This window comes from Amblyraja radiata, chromosome 3 (genome assembly GCF_010909765.2).
Source record: "Amblyraja radiata isolate CabotCenter1 chromosome 3, sAmbRad1.1.pri, whole genome shotgun sequence".
Taxonomy (NCBI): Eukaryota; Metazoa; Chordata; class Chondrichthyes; order Rajiformes; family Rajidae; genus Amblyraja; species Amblyraja radiata.
In genome coordinates, this window is record NC_045958.1 from 111,757,417 (window position 1) to 111,776,947 (window position 19,531).

The following is a 19,531-nucleotide window of genomic DNA, read 5'->3' on the forward strand; positions in this document are numbered from 1 at the left end:
CGGGTGAGGTAGTTGAGGCAGGGACTATTGCAAAGTTTAAGAATAATGAGACTGCTGCATGGATAGGGCAGGTTTGGAGGGGTATGGGCCAAATGCATGCAGTGTAGATGGGACATTTTGGCTGGTGTGGGAATGTTGGGCCGAAGGGCCTGTTTCCACACTGTAAGACCTGCGTATGATCCATATCCCTCCATATCTGTGTCTATCTAAAAGTGGGGGGGAAATAAAATACACATGAACATTGCCCTCTGATGCGTATTAATATTGCAGCTTCTGTTGCAACCCTCATCTAATGCACACCCACGTTACACTTTCTAAATGCCCATTCACGTACTTTTTAATACACACACTGCATCTAATACACACTCGCGTTGTACTTTCTAATGCACATTCATGTTGCATCTTTTCATGTACACTCACATTGCATTTTCTAATGCACATTCTTCTAATGCACACTCGTGCTGCATCCTTCACATTGCATTTCCTAATGCACACTAACATTGCATCTAATGCACACCCCGCCTGTTCGCAAATGGGAAAGAATTGCGGGCAGATTAAACCAAAGATCCTATAGCATCTTTGCATTAAACACTTGGTTCCAAATGTTAAAAGTTCCTTTATATCTCTCTCCCCAAAAGTCCGTCCCTACTTCCTGTTCTGCTGCTTGGGACCATTGCCGGCGGCGCTGGGCTGGGCTGGGCTGCCTCTGCTACCAAAATAGGGCATCGCACCGGCAGGATGCTGCGGGTTATAATTAGAAGCGAGTGCTGGGGGGCGGGGGATGAGGGGGGGAGGGAGGGCCTGACGTCACCGCATAATTGGCGGCCTCTGACGTCAGGGGCGGCTGACGGAGCGGACGGCGCTGCGTGCTGACGCCATGACGTCTATATAAAGGGTGGGCCGAGCGGAGGATGGCCGGGCAGAAGCGAGCGGAGCGGCCGCGGTTACAGTCACGGTCACGGCGACGCTGCTGAGGGACAGACGGCACCGACACTGCCGACACCGCCGACGTCTGATCGCGACCCGGGCCCCGACAAACCCAAACCCTGCATCGATCTCTCACGTCCCTAGACTTCGCTATTGATCTCCTTCACCTCAACCACTGGCCGCAGTCGACCATATCCCTCCCTCTGTCTCTCTCTGTGTGTGTCCCTCTACACCCGACCGCCACCAACCCCCTCTCACTCCACAACCACATTCCCTCCCTCCTCCTCTCTACCCCTCCATTTCCAACCTCCAACTCCTCTCCTATCTCACTCCACCACCATATCTCTACCTCCCTACCTCATTCCTTTCTCCACATTACCATTACCACATTCTCCACACTCCCTCTCACCAACAGCCCCTTCTCCCCCCACACTCCACCATCACCACTACCATCCCCTCTTCTAGTACCATTTTCCCCTCTCCCTCCTTTCTCCACCCCCCCACCACCATTAACCTCACTCCATCACCATTCCCTCCTCTCCACCACCACCACCACCACCACCAACCAACCATTCCCTCACTCCAATACCATTCCAGCTCTCTCCCTCCTCCACCATCCCACCACCACCAGGAACTGAAGCCACACCGTGGGGAGGGAGTGAGGGAGATCTGAGGGACTTGACGAGGCGGCCGGCCGGCGCGGGGATGAAACCGACAGTCAATGCCTTGCTGAGCTGAGAAAGCGAGCACCTTCTACTTCTTCTTCTTCTTCTATCTCCACGGCCAAGGCAGTGCAAACCGGGCGACAACATTCCTCGCAAGCGAATAGTCGGCGTGTCTTCAGCAGGAAGGGGAAAAATGGGGTGAGACAAGCGTTTGTTTATTGCTGTAACAACGTTGATTTAAATCAGTTCAATTCTCTCTCTCTCTCTTACTCGTTTGCCCCCCGCTCCCCCCCTCTATTCGGCAGCTAACGGGGCTTTAAGGGTCGCTGACGCAGGTGATTCACATGCCCTGGCACTTTTGTAGCTGAGGATCAGTTCTACAACCACCTCCAACTCGCAACTAGCTGCACCCCCCCCCCCTCTCCCCGCCTGATGCGAAATACATGCAATTTAAAATAGGTATTGATCGCACGAGTCTGAGGTTTGTCAGTCTGCGAAGTCATCCCCAAACGATTAAGATGTAACATTCAAAAAATAATTTTGGTTCGAAAATTAACTTGACTTTTCGGTAGCTGCCCAAGAAAGTTCAGACATCGTACTAATCAGCTTCATAATATTCAGAACTTAAATTGTTACCATGTTCAATATTTACCGTGTCATTCGAGGACGCGAAGTTCTTTAAAAAAACAAACGTGTGTTCTAAGTATTCATTGCACGGGATCAAGTGTATTGGGCTAGCAGAATATTTTAAATAACGCTTGTTTAATTCAACTTTGGTAAAGTTTACATATTTTAATTTGCACTCAAATCTGCACTGCACATCTTGTATGTGTATGTGACAAATAAAGTTGACTTGATTTGCTTTGAAGCCATTTTATTGTTCCATGGATTCTGGACTGTACATGTATTTTCATTTTGTAGAAACCGACTACCAAGCAACATTTCAATCGTTGCTATTCAACATATTCGTCTTTTTTTTGCATTTGATTATTTTCCATCCAAAACGAAGCACTCCCCCTGATTACATTTCGAAGGTCAATAGTTGGTGACACAAATTCAGTGATATTTTACTTAATTGAGTTGATTTTAAATGTACACATTCTTGGAAGTAAAACTTAGTTAGTTACACAAAAATTCTAAACAGCTGGGATTGATTGATCAATTTAAATCTAGCTGAATGATTTATATTATAAACCAACTCGACCTACATCTTAAATATTTATTTGCTCATAATTTGGCATATACTGTAAACTATTTCTGGTATATTGAAAGTTCAAATTCTACATTAATTTTAGGCTGATGGTTCAGATTCAAAGGTTTTAGACTCAAACTTCTGAATCTTGATTTAAAAAAGAAAAATAATCAAGACAGGTCAAAAAGCTAAACAAGGTGCATGAGTGTTGAAATTGTGTGTAAATAACTTGTGCAGATGCAACATTTTACACTTGAGGGGTGCATAATTATTTTGTTAGAGCAGTTATTAATAATGTTACCTTTTCTTTAATAACAATTTGTGTTGCATTTGCAAAGTTTTTTAATGCCAATAGTTCAAGCAACTGTTTTGGAGTGGATTTGTTCATGCAACTTCCTTAGATGTGGTATGTGTAATATTTTCACTATGGAGTACTATGCAATTTTTGAGTTCTAAACCTTTTATGTAGTTTGCTATTGAATGATCCATTCAGATTTGTATTTGTTCTGAACCCCTCTAACATGTTTTATCATGGCTAATATGTTGTAACCTCAAATTAGCATTCCTTTATTTCGCTGTAACTTCATTGTGGATCTCGGATCTATCTCCTTCAGCCTTAAATATGTTCAAAGGTTATGCCCTTTGAGAAAATATCCTCGCGCCTCTGATCCTCATTGGTCTTATATGGGTGACCCCTGTTTTAAATACTCTATTCTCTCTCTGGAGGAGGAATCATCTTCAGATTCATTATCAAGGCCTTTGAGGAATTTTTCAATCAAATTTTCTCTCCCTCTTCAAAACTTCAGCAGATACAAATGTAATCTATCTGATAGTGGTGCTGGCTCGAAGGGCCGAATGACCTACTCCTGCACCTATTTTTCAATAGTATTTCCTTACATGCCGACTGTCTGCCAACCTATGTTTCACCGCCATTCTATGTATCAGAATAGTTAACCATCTATGAACTGAATGTAATGCATTTACGTTATTCCTTAAATGATATGCTCAGACTGGTACACAGTACTTTAAATGTGTCTTGCCAATGCCCAAGATGCTTTCTGGATCCTGACCTGTATTATTGTATTCACTTAACAATAAACAGTAACATCCTGTTAACTTTTCTAATTATACAAGTTGTACCTGTATCAAAGGTAGACACAAAATGCTGGAGCAACTCGGTGGGTGAGGCAGCATTTCTGGAGAGAAGGAATGGGCGACGTTTCGGGTCGAGACCCTTCCTCAGTCTGATCATTAATCAGTCTGAGGAAGGGTCTCGACCCGAAACGTCGCTCATTCCTTCTCTCCAGAGATGCTGCCTCACCCACTGAGTTACTCCAGCATTTTGTGTCTACCTTCGATTTAAACCAGCATCGGCAGTTCTTTCTTACACATTTTGTACCTTTATCATGTCCTTCTGGAAATCACGCCCAGAATACTCTATCTCCAAACTCTGAAATTTCTCACCTTTCAGAGAACATGCTGCTTTGTTATTTTTCCTGTGAAATTACAATTTCGTGATTTTCCTGCATCATTCTCCATTCATCAGAATTTTGCTCATTCACTAATTGCATAATAACCAATTTATCCCCCTTCATGACCTACCTATCCATCTATGCATCATCAGCAAATTTAGTAACCAAACCCCAGTGCTTTCATCCAGGTCATTTATCTAACTTGGAAAAGGTTGAGGCCTCCGAACCAATTATGCGTAAAGTTTTGCCATGAAGTAGTCCATCTTCTATCCGTGCCAATGCGTTCTTTTTACCATGTGCTTTTTATTTTTTTTGCTAACTTTTGATGCAGAACCATATCAAGTCTAAGTGTAATATGTCCACAGTTCCTTTTTGATGCACCGCATATGTCGCCACTTCAAAGAACTGAGAGAGTTTGGTGAAGTATGATTTATCTTTTGTAAAACCATGTTAACTTTGCCCACTTCCATTTGAATTTAATTTAATCCCTTAAATTATAGTCTCTACCATTTTGGACTCCTAGGGAGATACAACACAGATATAGTGCCCTTTGGACCATCAATTGCCCATTTACATTATTCCTGCTTTCATCCCATCTTTTTAGTCTTCCTGCACATTGATTAACTCCTCTCACATTTTCCCACTCTCATATTGACTAGAAGTCATTAACAGGGGCCAATTAACCTACCAATCTGCACATTTTTGTGGTGTGGGATGAAACTAGAGCACCTGGAGAAAAACCACAGGATTATTGAGTGAATATGCAAAACCCACACAGACCGTACTCAATGTCAGGATTGAACTTGGCTCTCTGGCACTAACTCCAGTTGGATAAGCAAAGACATATCACTGTCTTAGGAAAGGCCGATTAATCTTTAAAAATATTTCCCCTGCACAGTTGTGTTTCCCTGCAATGTGGGAATAGTTCCGTTGCTATCTCTGGGTGGTGGAGGGAAGAGGTATTTATTTGCAATCCCTTGAACTATAACATAAGGTGGTGATTGGTGTGTTGCTCTTGAAATACTTGAAGTAGCATTAGTCTTGTAGCTTCGTACTCGTCATCTCACCAAAGCTTTTATGCACCTACAGGTGAATTACGTGTGCTTATCTAGATTGATGTGTGTTCTGTTTATGTTGTGTTGTCCTCTTGGTTAGTGGTATCCATAAAGCGACCATTTTCCATCAAAACCAATCTGATATTCTGAAAATTCTTCGAAATAAATTGTCACATTTTTAAGCTGAACGATAAAAGAAAATGCTGGAATTGTACACCACTTTAGACGTGTTACCACGAGTTGATCCATTCACCATAATCCCATAGCAAGTGCTATAAAATATGCACGGTCCCTTGTTTTATTTTTGCCTGTTTTATTATGTTTTGAGGTTGATCTTGTTTTGAGATTTGAAATATTAGCCTGTGTTTCCTCTGGATTGTATTTACAAGTTTTACATTTTTATATGGAATGACAAATCTCTGTAATACCATGGGGTGTTATTCAGTTTGTAAAATCAGAGTTATAAATCTGAATTAAGTTAGATTATCAATGGAATAGATGTGTGTGTGTGTGTGTGTGTAGCCAGCTAAGGTACAAAAGCATTGTATGTAATATTGCTATCACAATTATTAACAAATATACTTTTGCTTTGCAAATAATTAGTTAATCGGCCTCTGGAGCTTGGGTTGTTACTGAAAATATTATCAATGTATGTTTCATAAGTTCATAAATGATAGAAGCAGAATTAGGCAATTTGGCCCATCAAATCTGAACTACCATTCAATTGTGGCTGATCTATCTCTCCCTCCTAACCCCATTCTCCTGCCTTCTCCCCACAACCCCTGACACCCCAATTAGCCAAGAATATATCTCTCTTCCTTACAAATATCAGTTGACGGCCTCCACAGCCTTCTGAGGCAATGAATTACACAAATTCACCACCCCCTGACAAAAAAAAAATCCTCATCTCCTTCCTAAAGGAATGTCCTTTAATTCTAAGGCTATGACCTCTGGTAGAAACATCCTCTCTGCACCCAGTCTATCCAGGCCTTCCTCTATTCGGTAAGTTTAATTGAGGTCCCCCTCATCATTCTGGGATCATTCTCGTAAACCTCAAGAGTGAAGAGTGTTTTATTGTCATATGTCCCGGATGGAACAATGAAATTATTACTTGCTGCAGCACAACAGAATATGTGAATGTGTAAACATAGTACATAACGGGGGAAGAGGAAAAAAAAGAAAATTCAATAAATACCAAAGATAGTGCAAATAACAAATAATAATATAGTCTTTTGCAGTACAGAGCTCTGAGCTTATTCGTTGTTGTGTTTAATAACCTGATGGCTGTTGGGAAGAAGCTGTTCCTAAACCTGGAAGTTACAGTTTTCAGGCTACTGTACCTTCTTCCTGATGGCAATGGTGAGATAAGTGTGTGGTGAGGATGGTGTGGGTCCTTGATGATTTTGGCTGCTTTTTTGAGGCAATGACCACGATAGACCCCTTCGACGGTGGGGAGGTCAAAGCCGGAGATTGACTGGGTAGTGGTCACAACTTTTTGTAGTCTTTTTCGCTCCTGGGCGTTCAAGTTGCCGAACCAGGCCACGATGCAACCAGTTGGAATGCTCTCCACCGTGCATCTGTAGAACCTCCTCTGGACCCTCCAGAGCCAGCACATCCTTCCTCAGATATGGGGCCCAAAATTGCTCACAATACTCCAAATGTGGCCTCAGCATTACATTCCTGTTTCTGTTGAACACTTTTGGTTGCTGCAGTTGAATTTCTTTTTGCCTCCTTGCAACTAAGTCACAATGTTATGCATAGAAAATAGGTGCAGTACCTTATTATTTCAGATAGGCCCATTTTCTGTATATATGTGTGTGTGTGTGTGTGGTGGAGTTCCATTCATATATGAAAACAGCAGCAGCTTTTGATCACCAAATATTAAGTGTCATGCTGCACTAACATGAAAATCAAAGTAAAGATTTTTTTTTTTTAACAATTTAAACACTTCTTAAAATGTATTTATGGCCATGACATCTTTACCTAGGATTGTTTAAACTACTTTCTGATTGTGATGCAACAAAATACTTCTGGGTTCGCTCTTTAAGTGAGGGCATCTATTTAATGGAGTTGATTGGTGGCCTGATCCATTTGAACAGAGTGCAGAGGGAGTATGAAAAGAAGCTTAAATTTGAAATTGCATAAACAGTGCATTCTCAACTGCTACCCTTCAGACAAAATAGGCCCCACTCACCCGCACAATGGTCGATGCACTTTGTAGAGCAGAACAATTCTACTGATTCTCCACTTCCTTATCCCGATTTCAATTTTACCACCCGAACTGCATCTCCCCCCCCCCAACCCGCCTCCACCCTCGCAATTTCGGCCAACCTCTGACCTGTTCCATCATTATTCTATTGTTTCTGTTTAAATTATACACACTTTCTCTGCAGTTTATAAAATGGTAATCTCTTTGTATGAGAACAGCAAAGATTTGGGTAATGATACCATCTTTGACGCGTTAAAAATTCCTAAAGTAATCTACCAGGTATTGCCAAATTACGGAGACATGTAAAAAGATATTAACATTGATATAGTGCATATTGTAAAAAGATATTAACATTAATATAGGGCATGGGAGGAGTATCCTGGCATGAAAGAGGTGGAAAGATTGTGGTGGGAGATGTATGTTCACTTTCTTTGTGAACATTTGGACCTGTTCAATGAATTTGTCATCTGCTACATTTTATTCTCTTGGCAGGCGTTGTTGTGAATGGTAGTAGTTTTGGCCAATAGGAATTTTTATTGCTGGTAGCATCACCTGAGAATACAATGCCTAACTTCACATGTGCACGGTGGGCACCCTGCTATAGCTCACAATGATTTCTCTTGGCTCTTCCAAAGCACCTTGCCTGCCACATTACTCATTCAACATTCAGTACTGGTTAACTATATTAAATGAGATGATCCTAGCCACTGGTCTACAGCCGCTGCCTCAAGCTATTTCCAAGTCACTGCCTCTAACCCCTTCATTATCGCAATCTACGCTCGATCCGGTCGGTATCCTGTTTCACACTGAGTTTCGTTTCTGACCCCATTATCTCTCCATCAAGAAGTCCATTTATTCAGAGCTCTCATTTTAATTGTTTCCTTCCCAGCCATGGCTCATCTGTAGAATCCCGCAACTAAGATAAATACCGACACTTCAAGTCGCTATTCTGGAATGACCTCCGATGTATTAAAATGTTGCTTTTTGCTCATGTAATGCTGCCTTAAAGAGCTTTGCCTTTAGCCTCCACGTGGTGTTGAACCACATGTGTAAATTGAGTTTAGAGATATAGCATGGAAACAGGCCCTTAAGTGCACAGTCCACGTCAACCATCGATCACCCACTCACACTAGTTCTGTGTTATCCCACTCAACACAAGGGGCATAATTTACAGTGGCCAATTAACCTACAGACCTGCTCATTTCTGGGATGTGCAAAGAAACCGGAGCACCCAGAGGAAACCAGCGCAGTCATAGGGAGAATGTGCAAATTCCACCCACGCAGCATCTGAAGACAGGATCGAACCCGGGTCTCTTGTGCTGAGAGCCAGCAGCTCCACCAGTTGCTGTGCTGTCTATGACAGATGTACCAGCTAGGATTTAAGTCGTCTTGGATATCTGTGTTTGCCAGCACCTGAAGTCGAGGTCTTGCTGATTTTGTTTAGGCAAGTGAAAGTTTAGATTTTCTCCTGGAGATATCAACCCCAAACAGCATGCTTTCTCCCATAATATACCTGAATAGGTTAGGTTGACCTCTCATCAGAGCTGACAAAGCCATGGATGGAAGTTTAGTTCTCTTGCTCTCCACAGAAGTTTCTGAGTATTTTCAATATTGTTTTTATTTTGGATTTCCATCAAATACAGATTTTTGCTTTTTGGATTTCTGAGTGGGCCAGCACTGGGTCAAAGTTGACAGCCTAAACAATTGGATTATGTTCATAAGGTATAGTGAAATTTTCATGGCACAATAAGCGTGGGGTGAATTTGCATAAAACAATTATTAACGTCTAAATGCAGATTAGTCAGTGTAGTAAATTTAATGGAAAATAATTCCAAAAATTGACCTTTTGACAGTTATTTCTACATATCGCTCACCAAGCTAAGCACAGATGCGAATGCTAGTGGAAGTGGCATTGACAAAGAAACTAAATCAAAACAAAATGTAGGGAGAGACCCCAGGTTATAGAAGATCCGATGCACAGAAATCTAACTTTACACAAGTTCTTCCATAAACTTTAAATAATTTGTCAAGATTTGAAGGCTATTTACAGAAATGCAAATGCTGTCAGAAGTTGTGTAGTAGACTTACAGCTAGTTAATTCAAATGATGATCACTAGTATTAAAAAAAAACTTTATATGTAACCTCTACAGCAATCAAAAATGTACCATTGTCTTTAAGAACATGGGCACCAGTTCGTAGCGGGAGGTAAAATAAAGGATTTGATTTGGAAACTGACAAGGCAATCTCTTCCACTGACAATATAACATCCATTGATACTTCAAGGACATTGAAACTAGCTATTGGATGTAGGACATTTTGTTTCTGTGCCCGTTTAATATACTGGAGGACAGTAAATAACTGATAATGTTAATCAACCCTCATTGAAATAGTTTCTGATTTTCGGGGAGATCCGTTTATGGACAGTTCTTGGAAATATAACCCTCGTGTAACTTCGGGATGACCTTGTATTTAGGAAAAAATATTTCAGTAGATGTTTCTCTTGCAATTCTATGGTACTAAATTTGTTTCCAATTTTTTTCACCAAAGCTTTTGTGACTGTTGGGCTGATATATTGCATCCTTGATTTAAGCTGCACAACAAAGTAATTAACTGCGATTCTTTACTGCACATGGTTTTAACTTAATATATGAGTGCAGCACTATAATATCTAAACTGATGGTTTTCTTCATCACTATAAGCAATATAAATGTCAAAATTCTGTAGTGGATAATTTGTGTATTAATTTAGTGTTGGTTGTAGGTTTCTGTAGTGCATTTAGCTCATCATTTGTGTCCTTGCACTTTCAAGGGATTGTCTAATTAGTTGAACTCTCCTTTTCTCAGTGAAGCCCAACAAATATACAGTGCCCCCCATAATATTTGGAACAAAGACCCATCATTTGTTTATTTGCCTCTGTACTCCACAGTTTGAGATTTGTAATAGGAAAAAAAATCACATGTGGTTAAAGTGTACATTGTCAGATTTGAATAAAGGCCATTTTATACATTTTGGTTTCACAATGTAGAAATTACAGTTGGGTTTTATACATAGTACTGGCCCCCCCCCCCCCCCCCCCCAATTTCAGGGCACCACTCTTCAGGAGTCGGGTGTGGATTTGTCAATGACCACTGTCCGATGAAGACTTCATGAACAGAAATACAGAGGCTACACTGCAAGATACAAACCACTGGTTAGCTGCAAAAATAGGACGGCCAGGTTGCAGTTTGCCAAGAAGTACTTAAAAGAGCAACCACAGTTCTGGAAAAAGGTCTTGTGGACAGATGAGGTGAAGATGAACTTATATCAGGGTATTGGCAAAAGCAAAGTATGGAGGAGAGAAGGAACTGCCCAAGATCCAAAGCATACCACCTCACCTGTGAAACGTGGTGGGGGTATTATGGCCTGGGCATGTATGGCTGCTGAAGGTACTGGCTCACTTATCTTCATTGATGATCCAACAGCTGATGGTAGTAGCATAATAAATTCTGAAGTGTATAGACACATCCTATCTGCTCAAGTTCAAACAAATGCCTTAAAACTCATTGGCCGGCAGTTCAATCTACAGCAAGACAATGATCCCAAACATACTGCTAAAGCAACAAAGGAGTTTTTCAAAGCTTAAAAATGGTAAATTCTTCAGTGGCCAAGTCAAGTGGCCACTGAAGAATTTACCATTTTTAAGCTTTGAACCCAATTGAGCATGTCTTTTATATGCTGAAGAGAAAGCTGAAGGGTACTAGCCCCCAAAACAAACATAAGCTAAAGATGGCTGCAATACAGGCCTGGCAGAGCATCACCAGAAAAGACACCCAGCAACTGGTGATGTCCATGAATCGCAGACTTCAAGCAGTCATTGCATGCAAAGGATATGCAACATAAATACTAAACATGTCTACTTTCATTTACACGACATTGCAGTCCCAAACATTATGGTGCCCTGAAATGGGGGGGACTATGTATAAACACAGCTGTAATTTCTACATGGTGAAACCAAAATGCATAAAAATGGCCTTTATTAAAATCTGACAATGTGCACTTTAACAACAGTGATTTTTTTTTCTATTACAAATCTCAATTTGTGGGGTACAGAGGCAAATAAATAAATGATGGGTCTTTGTCCCAAACTTATGGAGGGCACTGTACACATACTGTACACCCAGATTTATTTTTGAAATGTATTGTTGACTCTGCTTCCTAACACTTGATGGAAATGCATTTCAAATCATAGTTATTTTGTGGATTTGCAAAACTACTTTTGCTTTTCAGTTCTACTTCCTTAGCTGATTGTCGTTGATCTGTATCCTCTGGTTATCAACCCTATGTAAAATATTAATATTCCTTAGCAGATTGTGGATTAACTAAAGTTTAACAGTATTAAAGTTGTTAGTTTATTAAAAAGTGGTAATGCAACATGACGGGTGATATACCACACAGCTCTTTCATGAATACCATTTGTCATTGAGTCATTCAATTTGACTGCCTCAAAGTATTAAATTAGCCTTCTTCTCTTCTCGGAGCTTTCCTCTCGTAATTTCCTTTGGCCGACCTGTTTTTATAGTGATTTGAGAGGTGAGGTAAACCCTCGAATGAATCGTCAATTCAGCCATGCCCACCAGTTTTCTATCCCAATTATAGCAAGATAGATAGTAATTTCTCTGAAGTTATCCACCTTAGAACACAACTTCTCTTGTGTGGACATCCAACTAATTTTTGAGCAGAGTTTCTGAATAAGTGTTATCTTCAATCCCTTAACAATCTGATGCATGCTTTTTCCTTATTCCGATAGTCTATTTGCAGATGTCACAAAAAACTGGGTGGCAGTGTGAACTGTGAGGAGGATGCTATGAGAATGCAGGGTGACTTGGACAGGTTGGGGGAGTGGGCAGATGCATGGCAGATTAAGTTTAATGCGGATAAATGTGAGGTTATCCACTTTGGTAGCAAAAACAGGAAGGCAGATTACTATCTAAATGGCGTCGTTGGGAAAAGGAGAAGTGCAACGGGATCTGGGGGTCCTTGTACATCAGTCTATGAAAGTAAGCATGCAGGTACAGCAGGCAGTGAAGAAAGCGAATGGCATGTTGGCCTTTATAACGAAAGCGAATGGCATGTTGGCCTTTTAGAGGAATCGAATATAGGAACAAAGAGGTCCTTCTGCAGTTGTACAGTGCCCTATTGAGACCACACCTGGAGTATTGTGTGCAGTTTTGGCCCCCTAATTTGAGGAAGGACATCCTTGATATTGAGGGAGTGCAGCGTAGGTTTACAAGGTTAATTCCTGTGATGGCGGGACTGTCATATGCTGAGAGAATGGAGCAGCTGGGCTTGTACACTCTGGAGTTTAGAAGGATGAGAGGGCATCTCATTGAAACATATAAGATTGTTAAGGGGTTGGACACGCTAGAGGCTGGAAACGTGTTCCCGATGTTGGGGGAGTCCAGAACCAGGGGCCACAGTTTAAGAATAAGGAGTAAGCCATTTAGAACGGAGACGAGGAAACACTTTTTATCACAGAGTGGCGAGTCTGTGGAATTCTCTGCCTCAGAGGGCGGTGGAGGCGAGTTCTCTGGATGCTTTCAAGAGAGCTAGATAGGGCTCTTAAAAATTGCGGAGTCAGTGGATATGGGAAGAAGGCAGGAACGGGGTACTGATTGGGGATGATCAGCCATGATCACAATGAATGGCGGTGCTGGCTCGAAGGGCCAAATGGCCTACTCCTGCACCTATTGTCTGTTGTCTATAGCGTTTCTGTCTGTATCTTCTTGTGTCAAAATTAGGAAAGTGAAGTCTGCGCAAACAAGCTGTAACCCAATTTGAACCATACGCTCAAAGGGTATCTTGACAAACCATAGACTCTCAATAAACCTTAACTCCTTGTACAGTAATAATTTGTAAAACTTTGCCTCTGTCAAACTTAATTTAAGTTGAAGGTAGACAATTGTTGACAATAGTAGAGAGTTGAACTCGTTTTCTAATCACATTTTCTGTCTAGCTTCCTTGTTTCTGAGGGCAATCCCAGTTCCCCTTAAACGGCACCCAGAGATGCAGCCTGTTCCACTGAGTTACTCCAGCATTTTGTGTCTATCATGTTCCCCTAACCTCTCAGCCTTTTCACCCATCTTTTATTTTGTTAAGAGTATAGATCGGCACAACTGAAGTGCCTTGGTACACATCAGCCTCCTGCAACAGCAGCTGCAACCCAGTGCGATCTGAAATGCACAGCCAGCATCATCTGGCTACAAGATTGTTAAAGACTCGAGCTTGACCTGTAATGTATGCATTATGCTCCAAGACTTATCACTGAACCTCATTCATTTCTTTGTTCTTTTAAGTAGTATTGTTACTTTGAACTTCAGTCAATCTGACATTATGTCAACTAGCTGAATTGCAATAGCCAACATCTTTGAATAAAGTCTTTCTTTGAAAAAAACACTTCTATCATATCTGGCATGGGGGAGGTAAATGGTTAAACTTGCTTCAGAATTTATCATGCATTGAATAATTTTCTGCCTTGTGTCTTTTCCTTGTGAAGACAGCAGAGCATTTTGTTGGGTGTAAGGATCTTGTTTATTAGTCAAATAATGAATATTTAACTTTGAAATAATGATTTGGAATAGCCAGTCTTTTTCAACTCCATGATAATATCTAGCATAAAAAAAACAGGAGACATGTAAATCCTCAAAGTGCATAAAAATTCTCGATCCTGAGCACTTTTTCGCCTTCCATCACAGTGATGAATGTGGACGAGTCACTGGTGGATGTTTAAGTTAAAATGTATTTTGTGTGTCTTGTTTCTTTTTATTGGTGTGGCAAATCAAATTCCTCATTTGTTACAAAACATACTTGGCTAATAAATTATGATTATGGTTTTGCACATTAACATTAACAACTAAAACCCCAGCATTTTAATTTAAAATTTCAAGTTAATAGGAATTAATTGGCAACTTGTAAGATTTGGAAGTGGTTTTTAGATTGAATAAGTAAGCACTAGTATTACTATACTAAACTGCACTATTTTAGTTACTAACACATTTAGGAAAAAGTCAAGAAAGAACATTATTTTGTCAAGAGGAATTAACCGTTCTTCTGAGAAATGTTCAAAGCATTGAATTACTCTTTGGAGTAGAATGTCTGCTATTATGCAAGTCAATACTATAACTTTTTGGATAGATATAAATTTGTATTCATGACTGCGAAAGAAACATTAGCCAAGAGACACCTCCTCTTTGGAAATGGTTCTATCTCGTCTTTAACATCCACCGGAACTGTTAGAATAAGCAAATCTGCCTAAATTTAATGTATCCCTTCTGTTAGATTGAGTTTGTGTAATCGGTAATCACTATACAGTACTTTGTCTCCTGATTCAAAAGTGAAGATGCTACCATCTGATGCCACTTTTCGTTAAACTGTTTTGCAATGAATTAGAAATCTAATAAAAGCATTTTTAGCCATGCATTACATCAGTAAGCCTTGGAAATCACATAGAAAATAAGAGATTTTCTTTCCTCTGTCAGGCATTTATCTTTCGAGCTGTGGTTCAAATTATAGTTTAAGTTTAGTAACTAATAAATATTTAGTTGCATCATTTGCATAGTTATTGATTGAACAGGTCATATTGGATCTGTTAGTTTACTTCAATGTACCTCATAGAAGCATCTTCCGTGTAGACTAAATAGTTAAATGCAGACGGACATTCAATAGTTGATGCATACAAGATTGGAATTTTCACGATGTACATTTACAATACAGGGCGCAGCGGTAGAGTTACTGCCATACAGCGCCAGATACCCAGGTTCGATCCTGTGGGTTAATTGTCTTCTGTAAATTGTCCTTGGTGTGCAGGATAAAACTAGCATGTGTGATCCTGGTCAGCGTGGACTTGGTGGGTCGAAGGGCCTGTTTTCATGCTGTATCTCTAAACTAATCTAAAATAGTATGTGGCAACAGTTGTTTCTTTCGATGTTTCACTCAATGTAAATAGTTTGAACAAAATAGTGAGGTTGATAACTAGATTGCTGGAAACTATAAGTACTTGAGCGTCTTCATCTGCAAAGGGTGTAGAGTTACACTATTGAGCTAAACAGGTGAACTAAGTATTTGCAAAAGCCTGCTAATCCTGATGATTAATCTTTGTAAATGTTTCTATCATGTCCTGACGTTTGCAAATTCTGCCCACCTCTTTCTCTTCCCTCAAAGAAATCAAATGATTTCATTTTGTAGGAATCAATCCCAGAGCTGGCTAGTACTGTAGAAACGAGGGAGAAGAGTGAGTTAATAACAATAATTGCTACAGGGCGGCACGGTGGCGTAGCGGTAGAGCCTTACAGCACCAGAGACCCGTGCTCGATCCTGAATACGGGTGCTGTCTGCACGGAGTTTGTGCGTTCTCCCTGTGACCTCTGTGAGTTTTCTCCAAGATCTTCGGTTTCTTCCCGCAGTCAAGACTTGCAGGTTTGTAGGTGTAGATTGGCTATTGCATGCTAGCCAATTAGAATGCTTAGTAATTATAACTCCGCTTAATTATAACATTCATAGTGTAAGAGCCTGCGCACTGCCTGCCAGTAGCAGTGTAAATGTGTAATGACCAGCTTAGAAGATAATGACCAGAACAATAAAGATGCTTGTGTTTCAACCTGTGAGTTTGAGCTCTACATGGTGTCAGAAGTGGGATTCAAACCCACGCCTCCAATTGGAGACCAGATTACAGCTCACTAGTGCACCTACCCTCGCATACTTCAACATCAACCTGCCAGTCACAATCACCTGCGATGCATCCCAGTATGGACTAGACGCAGCATGCCTGCAGACTTCCTTCAATGGCGACTTGATGCCAGTATCCTACGCGTCGCGCACCCTAACGGACACTGAGCAACGCTATGCACAGATAGGGAAGGAACTGCTTGCTGTGGTTTTCGCCTGCTCGAAATTTAAAGACTTTGTTTTTGGCAAGACCTTCACAGTAGAGACTGACCACCACCTGTAGTCACCATCCTGAGCAAACCAATCCATGCTGCCCCTGCTAGACTTCAACGCATGATGATGCAGCTTCAACGGACTGACTTTCGCATCGTCTATAAAAAAGGTAAAGACATGCACATCGCAGACACTCTATCCCGAGCTCCACGCACCACCAGCAAACAACACCCATTCGAACAAGACAAATTCTCCGTCCTGAAAGTATCATTTGTTACAACGACCGGCTGCGCCGCCTTGCCGAACACACCGCTGCAGATAAAACCTCCCAGCTGCTAACCTCTATCATCAAAGGTGGGTGGCCAAACAAGCAGTCCAACACTCCTTTCGAATTGCGACCCTATTTCCAGGTACCTATTTCCAATTGACTTGCCGAGCATGGTGTTCGGAGTGCCAAACAACTCATGGAGCGCTCCTACCTAGCAAAGTCTGATATCTACCTGGACCTGTTGAACCTACGAAATTTTGCAAGAGATAACATATTGGGTTCTCCAGCACAGCGCCTTATGTCCCGCCGTACGCGACCTCCGCTGCCCGTCACCCAGGATCATTTAAAACCTAAAGTCTTCCAGCCCCGCTGTAGTTCAAGAGCGTGTACAGTCCAATCGAGACCAGCAAACCACTTAAGTCACTCATTCAAGGCCAAGTGGTCCGACTACAGATGGACCAAGGACATACCAAACTCGGGTACATTTATGGCCCCGCAAAGGAACCGCGTTCCTACCTGGTTGATGTTGGTGGTACCATCTATGGATGCAACCGTCAACACCTCCTTCCTGTGAAGGAACGGCATCCGGCGCTCCAGGGTCCAGATGCCCCACCACTCAAGTTTAAAGTGATCGCTGTTCCATCACCTGCTGCCGCCAGTCACATCCACTCTCCGGTGCCCCTGCGACGGTCCTCCTTGGGCTCTCCCATGGTGTCTCCCCATAGCCCATCGTGCTCACCAAACCGCGCCCTCAACTTTTCGGAGGAAAAGGTTGATGAGGCAGCTCCTTGCCGTACGAGGACCGGGTGGATTAGCAAGCCACCTGTTCGATATGGCGACCGTTATTATTAGATGTGGCGATTTGCATTTAACATTTTATTTACTCGTTGTAGTTGTAATGCTTTTCATTTATACTAGAAGAGATGTAGATTGGCCCACTGCCTGCCAGTAGCAGTAGCAGTGTGAACGTGTAATGACCTGCTTAGAATATAATGACTTGTGTTTCAACCTGTGCGAGTTTGAGCTCTTTACAGTAGGTTAATTGGCCTGGTGTAAATGTAAAATTGTCCCTAGTATGTGTAGGATAGCGTTAATATGCGGGGATCGCTGGTCAGTGGGCCGAAGGGCCTGTTTCCACGCTGTATCACTAAACTAAACTACAGCTGTTTCTTGGATAGTATTTGTACTTGTGACAGTTTACTATATTTGTATGTTCTCTCCAGTGTCTCATCATTTCCATCGTTCCCATTTTTCGTAAATTTTCAATGTCAGTACATGTTAGCTTACAAACAATTATTCTAGTAGTTCAAGTTCAAGTGAGTTTATTGTCATGTGTCCCTGTATAGGACAATGAAATTCTTGCTTTGCTTCAGCACACAGAACATAGTAGGCATTTACTACAAAACAGATAAGTATGTCCATATACCATGATATAAATATATACACACATGAATAACTAAACTGATAAAGTGCAAATAACAGAAAATGGGTTATTAATAATCAGAGTTTTGTCCGAGCCACGTTTAATAGCCTGATGGCTGTGGGGAAGTAGCTATTCCTGAACCTGGTTGTTGCAGTCTTCAGGCTCCTGTACCTTCTACCTGAAGGTAGCAGGGAGATGAGTGTGTAGTAAAGTTTATTAATGCTATTTTTTAGATAGAAAAGCCAGCTACCTTGTGGCGGGGGAAAAAGCATCAGTTTTGCATCATAATAATGTACCACAACATTGTCCCATTAATAGTGGGTGTAAACTTTAGTCTAGAAACTGCTGGTATCATTAAAGCAGAGTATTTCTTTTGGATAACATTTTGGAAAGAAGTATGAAAATCTGGCATGTGTGTTTTTAGTGGTTTGAAAGGTAACAATATGATAAATTATAAGACCCTGCTATTTAGTCGCAAGGATATGTTTATGTTCGTGGATTCAAGCAGTATATTGTTGCTATTGAAAATATTGCTAAACATTATAAGGCAATAATTGCAACTTTATTAAGTATTTTACGAATAGTCATACATAAACTATAAATAAAGAATATTCTTTGGTAGATATATTGGCAGCAATTGGAGCGGATACCATCAGATGATGAATTTTGAGTCTGACAGTGGATTTTGTATGAGAAATGGCCAAACAGTGACATTCTTTTACTGGTTTCTTGGATAAAAATGAAGATGTGTAAATAAAACACACATTCATTAATAAAGGTTTAAACTTACTGAATGTTTCAATCTCAATCAAATATGACCTCAAGCACTCTTGTGCACATTTTTAGCAACATTGTTAAATCTTCACTTTTAATTAATTTTTTAATCAAGTTCTTGGATTTTAACAGCTTGCTTATCCCTAGATATTTGGCATTTTGACTATAGCCCAAGATGTAATTGGCATGTTAACTGAAGTAATTTGGTCTGCTTTCTCATCAGTGTTTTCTTTCCAGAATTACATTTGGTTTTATTGACTGTCCATATTCGCCAAAAGCCAAATGCAGAATCTGTATGTTTACTGCTAAAACTAGACTAAATGGGACCCATTGGGTCCCAGCATCACACGGGAGGGTTGGTCCCCCAACGCAATATTCCACCTCTCCACCAATTCCAATATTGGTGGCCAGTGGTGGTGGGGGGGGGGGGGGTTCTGGAGCAATAGTATGGGTGTTGTGGGCTGAAAGGACTGATTTCCAGAGGACTAGTATGGACATTGTGGGCCGAATGGTTTCTTGGGCTGGTGGCTCAGTCACTCAAGCCTGTTGTGCTGGCAGCTCGCTCACTCACTCACGGCTGGTGGGCTGGCAGTTGACTCACGGCTATTCCTTGAAATTCCATTTCAAGCAGG

The 19,531-nt window shown here is 41.2% G+C and overlaps 1 protein-coding gene across 1 annotated transcript in view; it reads left to right on the forward strand.

The window, feature by feature from the left end:
- Positions 1-884: 884 nt before the first annotated feature.
- homer1 (homer scaffold protein 1) overlaps positions 885-19,531 on the forward strand; it is a 94,006-nt gene continuing 75,359 nt past the window's right edge. Inside the window, exon 1 of the mRNA XM_033018595.1 lies at positions 885-1,790. Within this exon, the coding sequence (XP_032874486.1) occupies positions 1,786-1,790 (5 nt within the window). The 5' untranslated portion in view covers positions 885-1,785. The remainder of the gene's footprint in view (positions 1,791-19,531) is intronic.